This window comes from Balaenoptera physalus (assembly GCF_965194825.1).
Source record: "Balaenoptera physalus genome assembly, chromosome: 18".
NCBI lineage: Eukaryota > Metazoa > Chordata > Mammalia > Artiodactyla > Balaenopteridae > Balaenoptera > Balaenoptera physalus.
This window is the reverse complement of record NC_138899.1, coordinates 14082155-14099644: the sequence shown is the minus strand read 5'-3', so window position 1 is coordinate 14099644 and position 17490 is coordinate 14082155. Positions and strand designations below refer to the sequence as shown.

At 38.5% G+C, this 17490-nt stretch overlaps 1 protein-coding gene across 2 annotated transcripts in view; it reads right to left on the bottom strand.

Moving 5' to 3' along the window:
- Positions 1–11434, bottom strand: part of UGGT2 (UDP-glucose glycoprotein glucosyltransferase 2) — a 199701-nt gene extending 188267 nt beyond the window's left edge. The window contains exon 1 of one of the 2 annotated variants that reach the window (XM_082434596.1): positions 2383–11434. In XM_082434596.1, the coding sequence (XP_082290722.1) occupies positions 2383–2534 (152 nt within the window). In that variant the 5' untranslated portion in view covers positions 2535–11434. The remainder of the gene's footprint in view (positions 1–2382) is intronic. The other variant, XM_082434595.1, reaches the window with a different exon arrangement.
- Between the last annotated feature and the right edge of the window lie 6056 nt (positions 11435–17490).

The window sequence follows — 17490 nt, the reverse complement described above, 5'->3', positions numbered from 1 at the left end:
AACAATAAATGCTGGAGAGGGTGTGGAGAAAAGGGAACCCTCTTGCACTGTTGGTGGGAATGTCAATTGATACAGCCACTATGGAGAACAGTATGGAGGTTCCTTAAAAATCTAAAAATAGAACTACCATACGACCCAGCAATCCCACTACTGGGCATATACCCTGAGAAAACCATAATTCAAAAAGAGTCATGTACCACAGTGTTCATTGCAGCTCTATCTACAATAGCCAGGACATGGAAGCAACCTAAGTGTCCATCATCGGATGAATGGATAAAGAAGATGTGGCACATATATACAATGGAATATTACTCAGCCATAAAAAGAAATGAAATGGAGGTATTTGTAGTGAGGTGGATGGAGTTAGAGTCTGTCATACAGAGTGAAGTAAGTCAGAAAGAGAAAAACAAATACAGTATGCTAACACATATATATGGAATCTAAGGGAAAATAAAGGTCATGAAGAACCTAGTGGCAAGACGGGAATAAAGACACAGACCTACTAGAGAATGGACTTCAGGATATGGGGAGGGGGAGGGCTAAGATGTGACAGGGTGAGAAAAAAAAAAAAAGATGAAAAAGCAACTACTGAATGGGAGAAAATATCTGAACATCATATATGTGATAAGGGGTTAATAATCAAAATATGTAAAGAACTCATACAACTCAATAGGAAAAAAAAAACTCCAAACAATCCAATTAAAAACTGGACAGAATTTGAATAGACATTTTTCTAAAGAAGACATACAAATGCCAACAGGTACATGAAAAGGTGCTCTCAGCATCACTAATCATCAGAAAAGTGCAAATCAAAACTACAGTGAGATATCACCTCACACCCGTTAGAATAATGGCTATCATCAAAAAGACAAGAGATAACAACTGTTGGAGAGGATGTGGAGAAAAAGGAACCCTTCTGCACTGTTGTGGGGAATGTAAACTGGTGGAGCCACTGTGGAAAATAGTATGGAGGTTCATCAAAATTTTTTAAAAACAACTATCACATGATCCAGCAAGTCCACTTCTGGGTATTTATGCAAAGGAAGTGAAAACACTATAACTGGAAAAAACGTAAGCACTCCTATGTTCAGTGCAGCATTATTTACAATGGCCAAGATATGGAAACAACCTAAGAATCCACTGAATGATGAATGAATACAGAAAATGTGGTACACACACACGAATATCATTCAGCCATAAGAAGGAAATCCTGCTATTTGTGAGAATGTGGATAGACCTGAGGGCATTTTGCTCAGTGAAATAACAGACAAATACCCTATGAAATCTTAAAACAAACACAACAACAATAAACAAATGAGCTCATATACAGAGAACAGATTGGGTGCCAGAAGCAGGAAGGCAGGTGAAATGGGTGAAGGTGGTCAAACAGTACAAATGTTCTGCTACAAAATAAATAGGTCATGGGAATGTAATGTACAGTATGATGACTAAAGTTTTAGTACTGTACTGTATATTGTGAAGCTGCCAAGAGAGATCTTAAAAGTTCTCATCACAAGAAAAGAAACTTTTGTAACTACGTGTGGTGACAAATGTTAACTGGACTTATGTGGTGATAATTTCACAACATGTAAATACATCAGATAATTATGTTGTACACCTGAAACTAATATGCTACATCAATTATAGCTCAATTAAAAAATCTGTTTTAGTATCAATATCTTACATATGTAATGTCACGTGGGGTGACGAAGACTCTTTTTAGAACCAAAAGCTGTTGCTTTGGTGAACTACAAATGCAACCGGCATTAAAAGTTCATGCCGGTTAAAACAGGAAAAAACTTTCAAATTTTGTTTAACTACTGGAATACTAAGAGCAAAATTCAATAGCTCCAAGTTTTGTTTCTCCACAATAAATGAAACCTTATGCACTAACCCCAGTGAATGAGATTCAGAAAGAAGTAATGGCTTTGGGAAGCTGTCTTCTCCACAGGAAGCCTAGGAGCTGACCGAATAATGTTATCATCTTGAAACCAGGTGCTTCAAATACCGGTTCCTAAAAAGAACTGCCTACATCCATTGAAGAGCTTGCATTAAACGCCACGGTCTACCTCCCATTCTTCCTTTCCTCTTTCGTAAATGCTAAGAAAATCCAAACGAATTAAACAAAGTTTTAAAACCCGTGGGTGAGGCAAAGTACGAAGGCGGGGAAAAGAAATTGCAAGTGAGTGCGACGCACAGGGTAGCAGGGGAGGAGGTGATGCTCTGAGGGTCAAAGCACCAGCGGCGGTGCAAGAAGCTGGCTGCCGGCGGGCTAAGAGACGGCGTCCCAGGCGCCGTCGGGGTCCCGGACGCCCCGTGCGTCCCGGCCCCGCCGGACCCTCCCTCCGCGCGGGCTCGGCAGACGGTCCGGCCCGCACTCACCTGGCCTCCAGCAGCAGCGGGGTCTCCGGCCACTTCGCGGCCAAGTTGGCAGTCACCGCCTTGGACGCGGAGGCGGTCCGCGCGCCGAGCAGCGAGAGCCAGAGCGCGGTGGAGCCCAGGAGCAGCCGCACCACGTCGCCGGCCTTCGCCATGACGCGGGCGCGGAGGAGGAAGCGCGATCCCCTCGGACCCGGCGCCCACAGCCCGCAGCCACTAAGCTCCCGCCGGCTCCTCCCGCAGCGCGGCCGCCCACTTCCGGTGGAGGGAGCCCGAGTCCGTTACTCGGACCGGGGCCTGACTTGGGCCGAGCGCATGCGCCGAGCGCTCTGGCGCCGTCCCGTGAGCCGCCGAGGACTGAGCCCTGAGCCACGTAGGTGCGGGCGGCGCCGGAATGCGGAGCGTGGTTGATGCTCCGGCTGGTCCGCAACTGGGACCTCCGGTTCTCGGACAGAGGCTCTGGGGCACGCGGCCAGGAGACTGAAGTGGGATTTTGGCCGACTAAGGCTGGCTGGAGATGGCGAAATCTGGAAGCGAAGGCACGAACCAGCGTGGTTATTAGCCACATTGCACAGGCGGAAAATAAGGCCTATCAAGGTCAAATACCTACCTCGTGGGATTCTCAAATTGTATTGCATATTCGAGTCACCTGGTAGATCTTTTAAAAAACCCTATGCCGAGACCACACCACGCACCAATTACAGGGGAATATCTGGGGGTGAGATTCAGGCATCAATAGTATTTAATCCGCCCTTCCCCCCAGGTGCTTCGAGTATGCGAAAACCAGTGACATCACCCGGAGGGCTTGTTAAAACCCAGGATGCTTGGCCTCATCCCGGTGTTTCTGATTAAGTAGGTTTGGTGTGGGGGCTGATAATTTGCATTTCACATCCATCAAGTTCCCAGGTTATGCTGATACTGCTGGCTGGGACCTATGCTTTTAGCCTTTGTCCTCAAAAGTGGTCCACAGTCCAGAAGCGTCAGCATCACGGGTGAGCTTATTAGAAATGCAGATTCTCAAGAACCACCCCAGCCCTATTGACTCCAAGCCCCTAGTTTAACAGGCACCCCACGTGATATCTGTACTCGTTAAAGTTTTGAGAAGAGCTGTTTTAGAAGATTACAGGTGAAAATGCGTAGAAAATTGTTTGCGTAGATAGTTGTTTTTGTCTTTATCAGCCAAAATGACACAGCTGTGATTGAGTCTCGATTTCAACCAAGGACTGTCTGACCCGAAAACTCATCAGGTTCAAAAACAAAACCTTGGAACAGAGTTAACTGGTTTTCCAGTACATATGACTCATCAACTCAAAATACTCAGTTTTATTTAACTGGGCAGTGGTGAAGCCTTAAGATTCTGGCTGCTAGTCAGGAATGATTCTTTTTCTATTCAGAAGAGAGGAAATTTATTGTAAATATTAAAATATATGGTAAAGAGACGCAGCAGCCGGGGAAACTAGTTTAGGGGATGCCCTGATCTATTCCTTTTTTCCCCACGTTGCTCCCTTGCTCTATAGGGAATCTGGGTCTCTCCAAGTTGCTGAAACGTGACCACTACACTTTTTCTTTTCCCCTCATTTGCTTAGTAAGTATATACCTTTTCTTGGAAGACCTTGCTCTGGAAATTCTACTCAGGTCTCACTTCCTGAGGTTAGCCTTCATTTCCTGATTGCTCCCACTTGGTATGATCTATCCCTCCTTTAAATTCCCATAAGCTCTTGATTTTAACTGTCATATACCACTTATAATTCTCACTTTAGAATTTGAACACAGTGCTTATTTATTCTTCTACTAGAGATGATATATTCCCTGAGGGCTCATGCCTTATTCATTTTTAGCATCCCTTGCAGTACCTAGCACAGTACATGTTACTGAGGCTCAATAAATATTGAAGAGCCCTTGTTTTATGGATTGGTAGGCAGCAATCTAAGGCAGATGAGTCAGGAGCTTCATTTCTATCCATAGAGCATAAGAAAGAACATATTATGACTCCTTCACAGGTCTTTAATTAACTCCTCATTTCCACTTATTTTTGGACTGAATTTTTGACTGAGATTGTGGGATGAAGGAAATAAACTATTGGCAGTGAATGTCTTAAGTGTCAGCATATCTGATGGGTTGATTTGCCATTTAAAAAGTCACATGAAATACACTATTAAAGGACACTACTAAAACATATATTATTATACATTCCAGTACATTTGAGTTCAGAATAGTGAGGAATACATTTCTCTTTTAAATATAATGAAATTAATCGAATGCAGGGCTATTTGTTTACATAATTATTATACATTTTAGCTTATATAGTATTTTCCTAGAAATTTAAATGGGTTTGAAATATTCCTCAGACTGGTCATCCCTGGGCATAATCCTCTACTGCAGAACAAAAGAAAGAGTAGGACTGAATGATATTTAAGTGTTGGAAGAGGTCACTGAGAGGACATGACCACAGGCTGACCCTTGAGCAGATCCTGGGCCATTAGAGACTCCTTACTCCCTCCTTGGAATGTATATTTCACTCACGGCTTCTGCACTAGGAACCACTTCAAGGAAGCAGCCTGAGAGAATAATGTTATTGAGACCATCTGGACTGTATACATGCCTGAACCCCATTAAGGCCTCTATATGAACTTTTAAGATTCTGGAGGGTGGGTGCAGAGCTCTATTATTCTTGTAGCCCCCTATAACAAGCCTCGTGTGTAAGTTTCCCTTGCTGATGAAGACTGCCAGCTGCCAATCTGGAGTAATCTTCCTAATTCTCTGGTCTCTCTTTGCCATCTGTATATGGGGGCCAGATTCTAATTTCACCTGGGGAACTCCTGAGGCTGTGAACCAACATTAAGGTCTCTTCTATATGTCATTTCTAAGGACAGATAGAAAAACTAAAATGCAAAAATTAAGTGACTCAGTAAAAGTCACTCAAGTTAGTGGAGCAACCAAGTATTCCAAACTCTATTATCCATAATCCTTTGGCACAGATTGGCTGTGAACTGAATGTAGTTCAGGAACACAATTGTACTTGAATATTTCTTAGCAAAATGTTATTCAAAGGTATTCACATTGGGATAATATGAATGGAAATTGATGAGGATAGCAGTTTTCACTGTATGTGGAAGAAGTGATTAATGAATGCTTTATAATAAGAATATTGTGTTTAATAGAATAAATCATCTTGAATTATTTTTAGGCACAGCATAGACTATTTAATGAAAATAGTGGTTACTGTTACCGCCAAATTATCATGTAGTAGAATAAAACTTTAATTCTCTCCACCTAAATAAATTCTCACAGCTGCAATTGCTTTTAAAAATTATCACCCCTAGGTCTTCCAGATATCCCTTATTAAGAAAGACCCTATTCTCATTTTTTAATTTGAGTATCTTAAACACAACAATTTCCCCTTATCCTTGGGGGATATGTTCCAAGACCCCCAGTGAATGCCTGAAACCATAGATAGTACCCTGTCTATACTATTTTTTTTCCTATACACACACACCTATGATAAATTAGAAACAGAGATTGACAGCAATAACTAATAATAAAATAGAACAATTATAACAACATACTATGATAAAAGTTACGTGAAGGTGGTCTCTCTCTCCCTCTCAAAATACCTTATTGTACAAATATAAAGCCTTTTGCATCTTAACTGTTTATCGTGCACTGTGGCCATAACTTTTGCAGCTTGAGGTGCGACAGCAAAACTAGCATAGATTTCTCTTTCCTTCTTCACAATTTCACAGATAGAAGATTCGTTCTTACCGTAGATCTTAGCAACCTCAGCATGTGATTTTTTTTCCTTATTAGGGCAAGAGCTTTCACCTTTCCACTTAAAAAAATAACTTTATGGCTTCTCTTTGGCATACCTGATTTGCCAGCATCACTACTCTTGTGCTTTGGGGCCACTGTGAAGTAAACTAAGGGTTACTTGAACACAAAGCACTGCGATATCCCAACAGTTGATCTGATAACCCAGACAGATGGTTACTAAGTGACTTTGTTCAGTGGATGCACTGAACAAAGGGATGATTCACCTCCCCAGTGGGATGACTCAAGATTTCATCCCTCCGTTGGGAACGGAGTATGATTTAAAACTTATGAATTGCTTATTTCTAGAATTTTCCATTTAGTATTTTGGACCACAGTTGATTGCGGGTAACTGAAAGCTCAGAAGGTGAAACCACAGAGAAGAGGGGGCTACTGGACACGAAAATCCTGCTCTTCATTCCACGTGGGAAGAATTTATAGGCTTAAGTAATTTGTTATGCTTTTCCTCCCTTAGCCAGATTACCCCAATATCATAACCAAAGAGTAATGGTTTAGTTTCCTTTAAGTATCAGCAGTAAACTTGATTTTTTAGGTTTGCATATTTTATTTAGAATAGATTACAAATGCCTCACAAATGTTTAATTCCAGGTACGTTTGATGAAATTTTCAAATAGCAAAGTAAGTATGTGAAATATGTAATTTTTAAATTAATCATTTGGGATGATATTAGAACTTTAAATCTGCTATTTAACAGCCTTCTGTTCTTATATACGTGGTCAGTATTTTATAATTATGCATTCAAAGTTTGCTAAGTCACTATTCTGCTGCTTCTATTATTTGTTTTATTTCTCCAGCAAAACACCCAGGATTGAAATGTGTTGGTGGAAGACAAAGAAAAGTATATTCTGTGTTTACATCTTCTAGTAGAATTTCGTATAGTTATGTGCACAAACATTATTTTCTGCAAAATATATTGTATATCATCTATGGGAAGAAGACTATCAAAAATTGGGAAAAATACTGAGATAAAATGGTTAGTGTCTTCAAAGGCCTTAGAGTGTAGTAAGAACATAAGAACTTATATCAATGTATTATTACAGAGAAAAGTTAATAAAGTTCTATGAAAGTCCAGAAGAAGACACATTTTTAAGAAATCTTGTTGAACCAATAAACCAGTGAACAGCAAATTTTCTCATTAAAATTATTTCCTGAGTTTAAGTCTAGCACTTTGAGAAGCTGTACAAATTCTTTCAATCCCTAGGGAAGCATCTGAAAAATACTGTCATGATTATTGACCACAAAAATAGTCATGTGTAAAGCAGCTACTTTACATTTATGTCATGAAACACGGTCTCAAACCCTAAGTGACACTGTCATTTGGTTAGGAAGGGAGTACAGTACATAAAAAGTACATAAGTTTTATGTGACAAGATCTGAAGCTCTGCCACATTACAATAACTGTGAGAGGAATTAAAGGAGGAGACTGTCTTAAGAAAAGCCTCAAAGAATAGGTAGTGTGACTACACTTTGAGGAAAGTATAGGTGACTTAGGTGTCAGCGCTGTCATTGCAGCATGAATGCAGCCATAGACAATATGACAATATGTAAAGAAATGGATGTGAATGTGTTCCAAAGAACATTACTTAAGGACACCAAATTCCCTATTTTCACATATCATGAAATCTTCTTTTGCTTTTTTTAAAATTAAAAAAAACCATTCTTAACTCTCGGGCTATACATATTTGGCCCATGAGCTATAGTATGCCAACCTTTGCTTTAAAGAAAGTTTTGCAGGAAATCTATGCAAGAAAGCTCATAGAATTATTGTTTATAATAATAACACCAACAACAAAACTAGGTGCAGCTCAAATATCCATTGAAGTAGAATAACAAAATACTCAAATATCCATTGAAGTAGAATAACAAAATAAATTGTGGTTTACTCGTTCAATAGAATACTAACAGCAGTGACAATAGTCACAGCTATATAGATAAACATAGATGAATCTCAAAAACATATCAGTGAAAAAGCAAGTCACGAAAGCATACATGTACTAGGAATCTATTACACGAGGTTCAAAAAGAGATAGTACCAAATGATATAAAATTTAGGGATACATATAAACTCTAATGAAAGTAAGGGAATGATTAACACAAAATTCAGTATATTTGTTATCTCTGGGTAAGGAAAAAAGATGAGATCAAAGATGGACCCACAGAGAGCTTCAAAGATATTGGTAGTAGTCTAAGTCTTAGGAAAGGTGGTGGGTACATGGACCTTACTTGCCGGTGGTGTGGTTCATAATTTTTACAAAGTGAAATAAAAAGCCACAAAACGAATTATGTCCATGTCTTCCTTAAAAAACCCTGATGCTTCTCCACTGCCTACAAAATTAAGATGAAATTCCTTATGTATATACTGCTTGAAACACTTTAGATTTTTATAATGTTTAATTGAATATTGGCTATGGTTTCTTCATTTCCTGGAAGATCCTCTGCTGATATTCTAAATCTCGCAGTGTTGTTTAGAAATACCCTCTGCTGGAATGGCTAAGTTTTTAGAGAATCTGTCTATGGCTATTTTATTTTCCTTGTGTTTAAAAAACTAACAAACATTTAAAAAAATTGAACACTCTGATCCCATGTACCCATATACCTTTGTCCTCAATCTCATTACCATGTTCCTTATTCTTAAAATTATTTTCCCTTTCCTTAGCTTACTAGGCCCTTTTGTGTACTCTGTTTAATGTGAATGTTATACCTTTTAGCTAGAATTCACTTTCATTCTTTTGCATCTGGTGTAACAGCAAAGCCCATGCCTTTTCTATTATACCAGGATGTAGAGATAATGTCTTAGTCACCATGTATCTCCAGTTCCTTGCGTGGGGTTTAGCTGATAATAAGTGCTCAACTAATATATCCTGAATATTAAGTGAGCAATGGATTAGAATTGTAACTTCTCTAGAATATTTCAGTTTTCTTTTGGTCAATTATTTTCAGTGCTTTCAATGAAATAACTACACAAAATGACTATAAAGCAATGAAATTAATTTTTCAGACAAACATTCCAGAACTTTCCTATTTAAACAAACCTCCTAGAAAGTCCACTTCAGTGGATATGTACATTATCAGATGCTACAACTGGTAAAAGTATTTTTTTTAATTGTGGTAAAATACACATACATAAAATTAATCATCTCAACCATTTTTAAGTGTGTAGTTCAGTAATAAGTATAGTCACATTGTTGTATAGCCCATTTCCAGAACTTTTTCATCTTGGAAAATCAAAACTCTATATGCATTAAAACACAACTCACCATTTCTCCCCCACTTCAGGCCCTCTCAACTACCATTCTACTTCTGTCTGTGTGAATTTGACTACTCTAGATACCTAATATAAGTGGAATCATGCAGTATATGTCATTTTATGGCTGGCTTACTTGGTTTAGCATAATGTATTCAAGGTTCATCCATGTTGTAGCATGTGTCAAAATTTCCTACCTTTTTAAGTCTGAATAATATTCCATTATATTTACATACAACATTTGTTTACCTTTTCATCTGTTGGATACTTGGGAGGCTTTCATCTTTTGGCTCTTGTGAGTAGTGCTGCTACGAACATGAGTGTCTCTTGGATACACTGCTTTTAATTTTTTTGAACATATAAATATATACCCAGAAGTGGAATTACTGTATCATATGGAAATTCTATTTTAAAAATTTTTGGGAACTGATACTGTTTTCCATAGTGGCTGAACTATTTTACATTTCCATCAACAGTGCACAAAGGTTTCTGGGTTTTTTGCTTGTTTGACTGTTTTGTTTTTTATAGTAGCCATCCTAATGGGGATGAGGTGATAACTCACTGAGGTTTTGATTTACATTTCACTAACTGGTCAAAGTATTTTTGAAATATAAGTTTTGACACTAATTTGAGAGCTAATTTAGGAGTACCCAAGTAAGTAACTTCCATAATTGTGTGAGCACAAGACGCTCTCCTTTGTTTTTGTCCCTCTGTCAGTGCTTCACTCAGATTATCTCTCAGTGTATCACCTAAGAGATTGAGTTAGGCTGACAGTATCAACAACCCCAAAAGAGTAGCTTAAGCCAGTAAGAGATCATATTTTTTCTCATAAAACTGGCAGTAGGCAATCTAGAGCTATTTGACAATTCAAAGGTGCCCAATCTTTTGTGTCTTTTTGTTCTGCCATTTTTAATGTGTGGATTTTAACCCATCATAGATGACTCCTATGTCTCCAGGCATCACTTATATTTTCTTGGCAGGAGGAAGAAGAAAGAGAAAGGACAAAACGTAAAACCTGGATGCCAACTGAATTGGCTATATTTAATAAACTTTCCTGGAAGCCCTAGCAAATGACTTTCTCTGACTTCCATTAACTAGTTCTCTGCCACCTGGTCACATCTTGGTGTGGGAAATGCTGGGCACATTTTCCCTATTTCTCCCAACTAAATCGGGATTCTGTTACAAAGGAACCAGAACATCATGTGTATCATGTAGACAGCTGGCTGTGTTTGCTCCACCATGTATCCCTTCTGTTTTCAGCGTTTTCATTTTGAGGCAATGAATTAACCTGGAAACTATAGGGAGTTAGATTCTAGAAGCCAAAGGCCAAGTTGTAAGGCAACATCAGGAAATGGACTGTCTGCCATAAGTAAATATCTTCTAGCCTAATATAAGTACCATAATGTGGGTTTAATTTGTTGAAGAAACACTTGAAAGTCAAATGCAGTAAGTTAAGACATGCCTTTACTTAAAAAATACTACAATTGAAAAGTAACAAAATGTCAAAATTTAGTGTTGTTATCTTGAATCGGTTATATTTGCAGCTGCAAGTGCTAAAAAATCACTTTGTCTAAAATTAGTTGTATCAAGTATCATGAGCCAAGAAAACTTACGTCATTTGTGTTATTTTGGTTTAAAATCCTCCTGACCCAGCAACTAATCTAGATATAACTAAATAACAATTTGTTTTATTTCAAAAGCCAAAACGATTATTTTTGCCCAGCTAAAGGAAGACCAGAAAAATTCGTTCTTCCCATTTACTTTCTCATCTGATTCTGAGTGCCTAATTCAGCTCTAGAATTAGGAAGGAAGGATTTTGAAAATTAAAGAAAGAAGCATGAAGGCACTTCCAATAGCACATCAAATAGGGAATTTATATTATGTGTATATTGTGTCCAATGGAGATACTGAGAGGGAAACAGGGATGGAAAGAAAGTGAGAGGAGATTTTACAATATTAGCCGACTTGGTAAACCTTTTTATTAATTTATTATTTATTTATTTATTTAACATCCTTATTGGAGTATAATTGCTTTACACTGGTGTGTTAGTTTCTGCTTTATAATAAAGTGAATCAGCTATACATATACATATATCCCCATATCTCCTCCCTCTTGCATCTCCCTCCCACCCTCCCTATCCCACCCCTCTAGGTAGACACAAAGCACTGAGGTGATCTCCCTGTGCTATGCAGCTGCTTCCCACTAGCTATCTATTTTACATTTGGTAGTGTATATATGTCCATGCCACTCTCTCACTTCGTCCCAACTTACCCTTCCCACTCCCCGTGTCTGCAAGTCCATTATCTACGTCTGCATCTTTATTCCTGTCCTGCCCCTAGGTTCTTCAGAACCTTTTTTTTTTTTAGATTCCATATATATGTGTTAGCATATGGTATTTGTTTTTCTCTTTCTGACTTACTTCACTCTGCATGACAGACTCTAGGTCCATCCACCTCACTACAAATAACTCAATTTCATTTCTTTTTATGGCTGAGTAATATTCCATTGTATATATGTGCCACATCTTCTTTATCCATTCATCTGTCAATGGACACTTAGGTTGCTTTCATGTCCTGGCTATTGTAAATAGTGCTGCAATGAACACTGTGGTACATGACTCTTTTTGAATTATGGTTTTCTCAGGGTATATGCCCAGTAATGGGATTGCTGGGTCATATGGTAGTTCTATTTTTAGTTTTTTAGGGAACCTCCATACTGTTCTCCATAGTGGCTGTATTGATTTACATTCCCACCAACAGTGCAAGAGGGTTGCCTTTTCTCCACACCCTCTCCAGCATTTATTGTTTGTAGATTTTTTGATGATGGCCATTCTGACTGGTGTGAGGTGATACCTCATTGTAGTTTTGATTTGCATTTCTCTAATGATTAGTGATGTTGAGCATCCTTTCATGTGTTTGTTGGCAATCTGTATATCTTCTTTGGAGAAATGTCGATTTAGGTCTTCTGCCCATTTTTGGATTGGGTTGTTTGTTTTTTTGATATTGAGCTGCACGAGCTGCTTGTATATTTTGGAGATTAATCCTTTGTCAGTTGCTTCGTTTGCAAATATTTTCTCCCATTCTGAGAGTTGTCTTTTCGTCTTGTTAACCTTTATATTTATTTTCTTTTTTACCTCCATTCCACTTTGGGGCCCCGTGTCTTTTTTTCCTCTTCCCTCTTTTCATTTCCCTTCTACTGTTAATCTGATATTACTCATTTTTAATTTAGTGTGAATGCATTTCCAGACCTAAGCTAGAGTTGCCGGAGGGCAATTTGGAAGAGCTGTTCGGTGTGTTCGAAGGTCATTCACTGCTCCTGCTCGCAGCTGTGCTGGAAGGAAAAGTGACCTGGACACAAACTGAGAGGGCACAGGTTATTCTGCTTCACAGGGTCCCCGCTTTATCCATCCTTGGCTTCTATACGCTTTTCCCTGTAGTTCAGGCTTCTCTCCTCACATCAACACCTTTAGCTCAGTGGTCCTGCTTCCTCCTCGCAAACTGTATAAACACCCAGTAGACTAGCACTTTTGTCTTTTGCCCCAGAATTTTTTTTTTATTTTGAATCATTTTGCATCCAGAACATGTGGGGCTGGGCTTCTAAAGATAGGTGAGATGCATATGAATGTACTTCTCAGAAACATTTAAGAGGGCGCTAGGCAGTAGGTAAATACAGATCAGAGGGTACACCCTGGCTGAGGGGAGACCATCAGTCATGTGTGGCAAAATTTCCCTACAGTTGGCTACTGGGGACTTAGGTATTTTTGTGCATTATGTTAATATGTTAACTTATGTGATTATAGTGAAGATTAAACTACCAATGTGAGCACTTTATGGGTACTCAAAAAACAATAAAGAGTGGATAAAAACTCTAAGAACAATGGCATTGACTTGGGAGAACTTCTCACTGTTTTTTACCTCATTGTAATGCATCACAAGAAGTATGTGTAAAACTTCATTAAATAAAATAATCTCTATAAAATGCCTTGTGCATGGCTAACACATGGCAGACACTAAAATGCAAATATATAATTAAACATATTATCCTATTATATATTTATCATATTATATTACAATTATATCATGTTATAATGCATTATATCACTTCATCATTAATAGGTGCTTTATGAGACTTTCAGTTTCTTATTGTTATAACTTCGTGTTCCCATAGCAGAGTTTTCTATTCATACATTTCCCTAATCAGTGGTTGCATTAGTGTGGATTTTTATTAAATCCTACTGAGAATTTTAAGTCATATCTTCACCTAAAATTTATGTTCCAAGTTCCTATAATTTAAAATGTCAGAATAATGTCTGTCATTGACTCAGAAGGTGTCTCTTTGCCCACCAGTTTTTCTGCTGTTTTGTCTGGATTTATGTTTAAGCATTTGGCTTTCATTTTTATCTCCAGTTCAGCCAGGCTGGAAGAGTAGAATAGTAATACCAGCTGGCATAGAGTTGAGCCTGTATCAGCATATTGATGTTCCTGCGTCAGCATATTGATGCTAGTGACACCAAAATGTCTCTCTGTCTCACAAAACTGCCGCACATCGGCATTAAACAGTGTGGTGACAAAAGGGAGCGGATAAGAATCATCCCATAGAGTGGATGCACGGTTGCCCGTTGGAAGAGAGAATGTTTCACGGTGAGGTGGTGCATTATCACAATGACATGAAACAAATCAATAGATCCCAACTATCTATAATAAATGAGCATTTGACTTTCTGCTGGTCATTGATGATTAACTATTGAGAGCAGAACACTTTTGATTTTGAGTGTGATTAAAACGGAAACTCACCATGATGAAGGTCTTTGTAAAAAACTGAAACTATTGCTCAATCATAATAGGAAGGTAACTGGCTAATTAATTATTTTTTTAATTTCATTAACTTTTAATTGAAGGAAAACATATATACAGAAAAGTGCCCCCATCATACTTGTATAGGTCAATGAATTTTCATATATCTATCACATTCATGGAACTTCCACCAGGATCAAAAAATAGTACATGTTGGCAAGAGCCCTCCTGCCTCCCAACAGTCGTTACCCACAGCTTTCTCTCCAAAGGTAGCCACTAACCTGAATTTTTGCACAATACCTTAGTTTCATTTGTTTTTGAACATAATTCTATGCCACTTTTGAGAGTGGTTTAAAGTGGAGAGTATATTATCAGACATATGTAATAGAAAGGTTATTCTGCAGCAATATGAAGAACAAACTTGAGCCCCAAAGATCAGGAAAAAGATGATTGAAATAGTGCAGGTAAGAGAGGATGAAGACTCAACAAGGCGGTAGAGTAGGGCTGGAAGAGAAGAAACACATGGGTGTCTGGTTTGTGTGGAGAGTGAGGGATCCAGACTGACCTACGGTTTTCTAGATCTGACAACTAGATGGAGGGGTTTCTATCCACCTGAGAAGATGGAGCAGGTTTTAGGGGAAAAGAGGCGAGTTCAGTATTGGACATGTTGAATTTGAAGTGGAATGTGGCGAGGAGGTGGGTAGGATTCAAGATATTAGGATGTCAGAATGCAAAATCTTTGTTGGTTGAATGTGTGGGAAAGAACACGTTAAAGAAAGAACTATGAGCGCTGAGCCTCAGGACTGTGGCTTGGGCAAGTTGACAATCACTGAGCCAGGAGAACTGATGAGTTTTGGACATATTGAGTTTGAGGGATTTGTGAGGAATCCAAATAGAGATAGGGTATGGGTAGTTGGGTATATAGATCTGGGCTCAAAACATGGATTTTTTTTTTAATTTAATTTTATTTATTTATTTAGTTAGTTAGTTAGTTATGGCTGTGTTGGGTCTTCGTTTCTGTGCGAGGGCTTTCTCTAGTTGCGGCAAGCGGGGGCCACTCTTCATCGCGGTGCGCGGGCCTCTCACCATCGCGGCCTCTGTTGTTGCGGAGCACAGGCTCCAGACGCGCAGGCTCAGTAATTGTGCCTCACGGGCCCATTTGCTACGCGGCATGTGGGATCCCCCCGGACCAGGGCTCGAACCCGTGTCCCCCACACCGGCAGGCAGACTCTCAACCACTGCGCCACCAGGGAAGCCCAAAACATGGATTATTGTTTGAAGATTAAGGTAAGGTATTTAAAACCACTCTGGAAAGTATAGAGTGCGCCATAGACTACTATTAGCTATTATTTTTTGTTGACTCAGTTTAAAAAGGCTCTGAATGCGATATCTAACTAGTCCATGATTAATTGCTGGAAGAGAAACATCATTTGTGGTTTTGTGGAGGTAAAAGAAGACATCAGCATTTTGTCACCGATACCAATGGCATCGTGCCAGTCTTAGAAGCCATTTTAGCCAGGGTTCGTCAGAAATTATTCACCTAAATTTTAACTGTGAGGCAATTCAATTCTGTAAGAAAGGGATACTAATTTATTCTTTAAAATTGGTTACTATCAATTGTGGCACTGAAAAATGCCTGTAGTTGAGCCAATAATTTGTGGGAACTGAGGATTCTTCCATAGTCCAGAGTGAAAAACTCTGTTATTAAAAAGAAAGGTTTTGCTATGTCACAAAAAACTAATAGGACATTGTTGTCACTTTCATTTTCTGATCCTGGTGATTCACCTGGAAACCAGGGAAGCATCAATAAGAAAGCAGTGTAGTGCTTGAGTTTGAAGTGCTTGGACTAAATAGAAAAATCTGAAAAATCTCTGTAAGAACATCACTAGTTGTTTCAGATCGACCTCAAATGTATGTATAGGATATTTCTATATAGGATATATGTGTACATATATATATATATATATATGTAAAATTCAGTTATGAGAAAGAAGGAAATCCTGCCATTTGCAACAACATGGATGGACCTTGAGGCATTATGCTAAGTGAAATAAGCCAGACAGAAAAAATCAAATACTGCATGGTATCACTTATATGTGGAATCTAAAAAAAGAAAAGAAAAGAAAAAGAAAGTCAAACTCATAGAAACAGAGAGGAGAAAAGTTGTTGCCAAAAGGTGCAAGAAATAGGGAGAGGTTGGTAAAAGAGTACAAACTTTCAGCTATAAGATCAATAAGGTCTGAGGATCTAATGTATAACATAGTGACTATAGTTTAACACTGTATTGTGTAATTGAAATTTGCTAAGAGAGTAGAACCTAAATGTTCTCACCAAAAGAAAAGAGATAAATATGTGAGGTGATGTATGTGCTAATTAAGTAGATGGGGCGAATCCTTTGGCAATGTATACATATACCAAATTACCACGATGTACACTTTAAATATCTTATAATTTTATGTGTCAGTTATACCTCAATAAAACTAAAGTAAAAGAAATAGGAAAAAAGAAAAGGAAAAGGAAGAACAAACTTGGAGAGGAATGATGAACTGAGCAAGAGAAACCACTGATTCCTTCCACCAGTCAGAATTCATATTCATAGAGACTATGCTAAGTATAAATATGTCTCTTCTCTCAGGGTCCATATGCATTAGTGGAGACACAAACCTATAAATAATTACCATGCAAAAGTATTAATTATGTAAACGGAGATATAAGCAACACACAATAGGAGAACAGAAGAAGAGGGTATGTAACACTCCCAGTAAAGAACACGTCACAGATAAAATGGTATGAAATAAGGGTAGAGAGATGAGTTGAAATTCAAATAGGCAGGAAAGCTTGAAGAGGCTCCTACCAGACAGATTTATGATAACCTGAGGTAAAAGATGATAGTAATTAATAGTAGTAGATTGAAAAAAAAAATACCCTCAGCTTCACAATGATTCTCAAGTAAGAGAGAAGGGGAAAAGAGGTAGGAGTGGAAGTGGTGGGGGAAAGAAAGCTATAAAATGTAAAAGGAATGGTAACATCAGAAAACCAACATTTTAAACCCCCAGTGTAATATTCCATTCAGACACAACTCATGAAGAGGTGCTAAAACCACTGCGTAAAATGATTTTGGAGAATGTGGTATTTGAACAGTGCCAAAGTATCACCCCAGAGTTTACTTATCAATTACAAAGGGAAAGGTGTATCTTTATAAGAGTGACCTGGGGACACTGCCTTAACTGAGTGATCACACTCGG